The 7,632-nt window shown below is 40.0% G+C and overlaps 3 protein-coding genes across 4 annotated transcripts; 2 read left to right on the top strand and 1 right to left on the bottom strand.

The window, feature by feature from the left end:
* Positions 1–55: 55 nt before the first annotated feature.
* CSN3 (COP9 signalosome subunit 3) lies at positions 56–7,350 on the bottom strand. 2 transcript variants are annotated; one of them, XR_016269849.1, is made up of 9 exons: positions 7,075–7,350; positions 6,723–6,971; positions 6,402–6,667; positions 6,144–6,338; positions 5,777–6,085; positions 5,530–5,712; positions 5,393–5,460; positions 975–5,324; positions 56–875 (listed from the first exon to the last, which is right to left on the bottom strand). XR_016269849.1 is itself a non-coding variant. In XM_089467617.1 (8 exons), the coding sequence occupies exons 1-8, from the start codon at positions 7,127–7,129 to the stop codon at positions 5,309–5,311; spliced, it is 1,341 nt and encodes a 446-aa protein (XP_089323743.1). In that variant the 5' UTR covers positions 7,130–7,350; the 3' UTR covers positions 56–5,308. The 2 variants fall into 2 exon arrangements, 1 of the variants encoding a protein (XP_089323743.1); XM_089467617.1 differs by having other exon boundaries at positions 56–5,324.
* On the top strand, positions 544–1,607 carry LOC108612756 (uncharacterized). Its single transcript, XM_018005753.2, has 2 exons — positions 544–892; positions 959–1,607. Exons 1-2 carry the CDS (start codon positions 544–546, stop codon positions 1,318–1,320), a joined length of 711 nt encoding a protein of 236 aa, XP_017861242.2. The 3' UTR covers positions 1,321–1,607.
* LOC108612769 (uncharacterized) lies at positions 4,512–5,000 on the top strand. Its single transcript, XM_018005768.2, has one exon. It carries the CDS (start codon positions 4,512–4,514, stop codon positions 4,707–4,709), a length of 198 nt encoding a protein of 65 aa, XP_017861257.1. The 3' UTR covers positions 4,710–5,000.
* Positions 7,351–7,632: the final 282 nt, after the last annotated feature.

The raw sequence follows: 7,632 nt of genomic DNA, 5'->3' as shown, positions 1-7,632 counted from the left end.
TGCCACACACACACATATGCACGCAGGCGCAGGAAGGAATTTGTTTGTTTTGAGAGAGAGAGAGAGAGAGAGAGAGGCAAGCCACGCCCCCGCGCCGCAGAGCGCGTGCGAGAGCGAGTAAACCCGCCGGCGGGTTAGACTGGAGAGAGCGAGAGCTAGAGAGCGACAGAAGTGCGTAAGCATTGAGCGCATGTGAGCAAAACAAAAAGCTAAATGCTATGAAAACGCTGATGGCAGATAATGCGAGCAGAGCCACTGCGAGTGCGAGCGAGACAGCGCATATAATTTAAACTAACTAAAACTAAAAAATTATTATCAATGTAAAATCGTATGTACCATATAAAGAGTAAAAAACTAACAAAAACAAAAACAAACAGACAAAAAAAAAAAAAAAAAGAAAGAAACGTAATAAATACATTTACATAGATGTTGCAAAAACAAAAATGAAAAGTAAAAAGAAACAACAAATTGTATCCATTAGATTTTATTTAGTTTATATTTTCGGAAATGCCTTTACACAAAATTCTCACCCAATAATTTTATATGAAAAAATATTTATATACGGGGATAGAGGGACAGAGTGCGAGAGAGAGAGAGGCGGAATCCAAGCAGCCCACTGCTCTAATGTTGCTGGACGCCATCATTTGGTTACCCACCCTGTTCACCTACATATTGTTCCTGCTCATACTGATCATACTGTTCTTCATTGTCGCCTATGTCAGCCACAAGATCTACATATCCATCTATGATAATCTGCCACTGCCAGCGGCGCCCGGGTCGCGCTACTCCCTCTCCATATCGCCGCATCGTGTGCAATCGACACGCTCCGAGCCGTTGAGCGCACGCTCCGTTTGGATACAGAATCGCTCACAGATCTACGAATCGTCAGTGGGTAAGTTGGGAAGATATACAAATATATGCATATATATATAGAGTGGGAGAGGTGGTCTGCCTGCAGTTCGCATTACACTCACGTTGGAGGCCTGCTACCTGGTCAGCGTCGAGCTGGACATCTATAAGAATCCCGCCCAGCGTGCCATTAGCTTCATGTGCAACTGCAAGGCGAACGTCAACAATTGTGCCGCAGTCGCTCCCAGAGCGGCGGACAGTGTGCGCGTGCTCAAGTACTACGATCATCTGTCCCGGGTGCCACGCCTCAAGGTTCTGCTGCGCTGCAATGAGCGCAAGAATATGCGCCTGGTGCTCGACGACGTCATCAAGGATGTGATGGAGACGCATTCCACGGATCAAGCTGCGGCCTGCCCGGCGCCCTGCACAGGGTCCAGCAGGCAGAGGCGAGGCGACGACGCAAGTAACTGAACAAGCAATGCCAACTATGTGTGCGAGCGAGAGAGCTGCTGTAAAGCTCGGGCCGGAGCTCTCTATGTGTGTGTGCGTGTGTGGGTGTGTGCGTGCGTGACGGGAGACACTGGGCACAATGGGCTCGCTTGGATTTCAAATTAGCGCTTTATATTTTAATAATTTTTTGATAGAACTTGTTTTGGTCTTTATTATATTGTATTGTATCTCATGCATGGTGGGCGTGGCAGTGTGGCCATGCCTACAGTTGAACGGAAATCAAGAGATTTATAAAAGATATATGTATATATGGATGTTTTTATATTTGATTGCAAACAGGTTTTAGCTGCTGTCTTAATTTATGATACAAATTGTTTGTTTTTTTTTTTTCTTTTTCAGTCGACTTAAATTTTTGTATTTGATTGAAGATTATTTGAAGTGAAAGTGTTTCTATGTTGAAAAGAGTTTATGTTGGATTCCAGGGATTGCATTATGAACGTACGTGCTACAAAACCCGTAGAGGTAACTTTTGGTAAGTCTCCCTAGGGAGTCTGCACTATAAAACCTCTTAAGTTCTAGCTTTAAGAGAGGTTTTTACCAATCGCACTGCTCTCTTAGTACATATCTCATTATATTAGGTATCTTGGGTTATTAAGCAGTTTTAATGCACTCGAATAGGTCTTCTGCTGTATCTAAAAGTATTCATAAATTTTTAAACAATTTTCTGCAACTTGAAGAAATGGAAGGTAATAAATATTCCTTAAATTCATTTATCTATAGCCATAAAATAAATTTACTTAATATCTCAGATATGAAATCAAAATTCTCATAGCTTCTTTCTCGAGTGGCAAACGTGCTCAGACAGTTCTCTGTCTGAACGAAATGCCGCCCGACAATCGTATGTTGGCTGTATGTTTTGTTTTTGGACTTAAACACACCAAAATTAGTGATATCTTATCTCATTTTGCTGTCTATAAACGTTTTTATCAGGTAAGTCGCAGCCAGCGTCTGGTCAAATAAATTTGTCTATTCCCCCCCCTCGAATCGGCTACGCAATTTTAATTGCCAGTTATTAAATTCGCTCGCTCCCTCTCTCGTTTGATTCATGTGATAAAGCAGAAGAATATATATGTATATATATATACATATATAGGAATATACGTATGTATGCTCATAAATATATATATTCATACAAGTTGTAGATTTTATTACTTGATTGGCTGAATCTATGAATTTGTTTTGGCATTCAATTGTTTGATATATAAAATAAATGTATTTATAAGTATACCCTGTTGCTGGAAAACTAGCTGGAAGAGGTATATTATACTAAACTGTTGAAGCAACGTTTCTATAGTATAGTATAGTAACCATTATATAATAAAGTCATCGATAACATATTTATCTATGTATGTTATCTCTTAATATTTCTCAAGCCTTTGTAAGCATTCATAGCTCTACATATTAGAATTAGTTAGTTTCCCAATTTGTTCTGCACTTGTCTATAAATCTTACGACCTTAAGTGCGGGCATTACCCACTCATCATACTTAAATTTTGAAACGATAAGAAAAATCTTATCACTTCATTTCACTTCACCGATAAAGGTCGTTGGTATATCTAAGAAATTTATTAAGCATGCCTATGTGTACGTTTATACATATACACTTACATTCGTGTTTAGGTGGTCTGACATAGTTTCTTATGCCTTGCTTTCATATACGACAACATATGCATTGTCTATATCGTATTATACATATACGATGTATGTATGTATATATGTATACCTATGCCGCCCGATACGCTATATCGATACGCTCTGTAGATAGTCGAGGCATAATACATAATACGACATCGAATAGTAGCAATACTTGAGGAACTGAGTTTTTAGTACACATTTATATAACTAATATAGTATTAAAATCATTTCCATAGCAGACTTGATTCGAGCTCAAGGGTATTTAACCGTCGATCGGAAGTCAAAGTTAAAAGACTTTTAATTATGGAATGACAAGCACATTTATTTTGGCTTCTCAGCTTTATATACATACATATATACAAATATGTACATACAAGTATGTCCCCAAATTTTAATAGCTTTATCCAAAATTCATACAGATATATGTATATATCCGTAAAGATCTTAATGAATCCAAAATAAATGCAATGAGCTAATGGCAGACTCTGATATATACACTCAGACTAACGACTTAAGATCAGAGATCAACTTCGGTATATAGAAAAACTAAGATCAGAGATCAAAATTATTAAATATAATAAATATTTATATATAGATCATTGAATGCAGCAGACTTCTATGAAAGCTCTAGATGCTCAGATGCAACGCATTTCCAGATACATATAGCTGTTCTATATATAACTCACGCGTCTCCATTCTGTATATATGTATATAGATGGACACAGTTATACATACATACATGTAAAGTACCGAGTGCAGTATCCATTATAATTATACTCTTATGATAATGATATCTAAAGCAATGAAATCGGGCGCACTTTGTACCCGTCTGTATAGAGTATCCAAATGTCAAGCGACTCTCTCGGCCTAGAACCAATTCCAACTAGTTTTGTAGCTGAAATAAGAACTATACAAATATTTATATATATATATAAACCGGGTGATTGGATGCGAAACACTTCAAACTGACCCTGGTTAATGTAAGAAGCGCGCTGCCCCGAACTCTGCCCCTGCCCCTGCCCCAGAGCGATCCATAAACAAGTTTCGATTTATCATACAAAATAGAGAATAAGAGCGAGAGAGAGAGAGAGAGAGCGGCAAATACAGAGAGAGCGAAGCCACGTTCTACGCGGCGTATACGTAACGACAAAGTTCTATACGAAGTTCGACAAACGCGCGGGCCAGTTGAGGCGCAGGTGTCAATGCATACAGTACAGCGAGTCGGCAGCAGCGACAAACAGCTGAATCAAACAGAAATATATAGAAGTATACACGCATATATGTATATGTGCGTGTCTGTGTAAATGGACGTGTATATGTATATATAGACGTGTGCGCGACATTTAATTAGCATACGCGTTTCACTTCAGTTCGCTCCCTCTCTCTCACTCTCTCTCTGTGTATCTCGGGTCTTTGCTTAGCTTGTCAGACAGAGAGAAAAAAGCAAAAGCAAAGCAAAAGCAAAACAAACATAGAACTCAAAAGTTATTTCTTGTTTTGGAAACTATTTCGACATAATGCTGGATCCCATATCGGACACGCCGCTGGTGCTGGCCTACGCGTTCATGTCGCTGCTGGTGCTGATCGTTAGCTTCATCATATTCAATGTGGTGCACAAGCTCTATCGCAGCATGGGCGTCGTTGACGATGGGGGCGTGTCGAGCAGCTCGCTGAAGACAACTATGTTGGAGGTGGATGTCATGAAAACCGGTTAACACAATCACAATCACAAACAACAACCAGAACATCAACGAGAACAACAACCATCACGATGAACGCTGCTAAACGGGAATCTCGCTTGTGGATCAGATTAGCTGCAAACATACTGTACATAAAAGATAATTATTTAGTCTAGCTGTAAACGTAGTACCTATATGCATACACATACATATTCCAGTGGAGACGACGCGGATCTGTCTAGTCAGTTAATTAGCCATAGCTTAAAATAATAATTAAACGCCTCGACGTTGATATTGTAAATAAACTACAAACATCTACAAATATAACGCATTGTGTTGGCCAAGTGCAAAGCAATTCGTGTTGTGTGGCCTGATCGTACCTTATCATCAAAACTTGTTATCTGACTGTGCAATCAATAATTTTGACTGTGACTTTGATTGGAATGCGCATTAGTCATTGATTTATACATTAGTGTTCTTTTTTTATTTAATTTAAAATAGCATGTTTCCATCTATATTTTAGCAGTTTCTCTGCTTTAGTGGCTGCTGCTGCTGCTACTGCTACGGCTCCTGCTCATACTGCTGATGCTGCTGCTCCAGCTGCTGCTACTTTTACTGCTGGTTTCCTCCTTTGCTCAATCCGTGGGATCGCTGTGAATGGAATTTGAATTTTGATTGTTGATGTTTTCTTGATTGTCTTGATTTCTTGTCTTGCTTACCCCGAGTAGGTTTTGGGATGCTGCGACGCCAAGTCGTCGTCCTGGCTGCCCAGCGATTTTTTCACATACTGCAAAGATTTTACGATTTTCAATTGTAGTAAATAATATATTTGAATGAAATGTTGTTCAGCTTTTACCATGGGATTCAGTATAATCTCCTCCTCCATTTTATTGATTTGTTTAACCAAATCGAGCACCTGCGTTATATTCGTTTGCACATTGAGAAACATGTCGGGCAGATTATACTGCTCTGGATCATCCTTGAAGAGCACCATGCCATCCTTTTGATTAATGCTGGCAAAGATTTCGCCCGATTTTATCTGGCAGAGCACGAGATAGAGGTATGAAGTACATGTGGCATATACTACACATTATAAAACAAACCATATTTAAGATATAGCGCTCAGCTTCCGCCGCACTTGGCAATTGGACACGGCTGGCCACGTCGCTCAGCGACAGCGTGAGAAAGGTCTTTGTCAAACGTTGTATATTTCGTTTATAGAGAGACGTCGCCACCTGTTTGGCTAGGCCCATATTATTATCACGCGTAAATGCTTCACTGTATTTGAGTATTATAATGCGCAGCTCTTCGCTCGACGAATTGCCATACACATTGACCAGATCATGATAGTGACTTGCCAGCGGCTTCATAAAACGTCCTATGACCTGTGTGTTCTTTGGTATATACGCTATCTGCAACAGGCAATTCTCATTATTCGAGCATAGTTGAAAGCGTAATTGATTGCCTCACCTTGCCCTCCACAATCAATGAAACCATTAGAAACTTTTTGTATGCCTCCAGCATAATGTGCGACATGGCCATCGCTGGCGTCGTGATGCAGACCTCAAAGAAGTAGAGAGCACGCTCATAGTTCTTAATGGCCGTATAGATCATGCCGCCATAATAATAATAGAGCAAAAAGTACTTCGCATCGTTGTTGGCATCCTAGAGGAAAGCAGAGACAAAATTTATAATTATTTCTCATATAAAATCGAGCAGGAGACATACGAGCGTATGCTGCGGCTGCTGTTGCTGTTGATTTTTGCACTCGGCTGCTACGGTGGAAATATCTGTTATATCCGTATCCAAATAAGGCAGTATTAGATTAAAGTTTTTCGCCTTCAGGCTCAACTGGCAGAGATCGGCGTGTATGGGCGTTAGCTGTGTCTCCATTTGTCGTATTTGGTCGATGGCCAGCGAGAGCACTTTAATGCCCAAAATGCTTAAGTTGTGCTGCACCAAGAAGTCCGTAAACAAATGGCAAGTCTCATAGACTAGAAAGCAGATTAGATTAAAAATGTATAGAGCTGAGACGCAGAGTACACTTACATGGGCACACGGCATAGCGCAGTTGGTCCAAATTGCTGCGCTGCACAAATTCACGCATCAATTCAATAATTTGCATTGGTTCTGGATTGGCAGTCGCCGCGCTGTGCAGTTTGCCGAGCAGCACGTAGAGGACGCCCAGTGTATGCTGTTGCATGTCCAGTGTCTCGAGCACATTGTCCAATATGCTCCAGTTGCGCACCAGCAGTGACAGCGATTCGGGCAACTCATCCGCCAGCTCACGATAACTGCCTGCATATAAGAAATGTATATACAAATATATACACATATATATGTATGCATATAATTATCATTTTTTCTGGTGTGCGAAATTTCTTTCTCTGCCGGCACTTACCCGCTGCGCTTAGCGTGCGCACCTGATTCACGTAGTTTTCCAGCGCACTCCCCATTTTTGCTTTTTATTCTTGCAACTGTGTATGTAGTCCGAGACTATGGCTTTACTACAGTTATTTTTTATCGCTAAGAACTAATAAATTAAACAAAATAAAATATTTTATACGCGTTCGCGTTTTTCCTGTTAACAGTGTGACCGTAAACTGTAAGAGTTCACACGCCGAAAACACGACTCGCTGTAGGTACTATTCTGAAAGGTGGCAACATTATTTTTATTAACAGCACTGAAGTTCTTTTCGAAGATCTACGATAGCTTATAGAGATATGAGCTTTTACTTAAATGTTTTTATTAGGTGAAAACCACTAGAGTTTTGTTAATATTATAGTTATTTTTTTAATTATTAAGGTCTTAACTTTTTTAGCGCGTATCTGTTCGTTTTAAGGCTGGTAATAACAGTTAAGCAACTAGTTAAGTGCTGTTTTTGAACAGCTAGCCGTTGACTCTTAACAGCTCTGTCAACAGAACAACTCTCGCTCCTTTGCTTATCAAGCCCAACAG

Source organism: Drosophila arizonae, chromosome 4, assembly GCF_054131065.1.
Source record: "Drosophila arizonae isolate 15081-1271.41 chromosome 4, UAZ_ARI_1.0, whole genome shotgun sequence".
NCBI classification, from domain to species: domain Eukaryota; kingdom Metazoa; phylum Arthropoda; class Insecta; order Diptera; family Drosophilidae; genus Drosophila; species Drosophila arizonae.
This window is presented reverse-complemented; position numbering and strand designations above follow the sequence as displayed.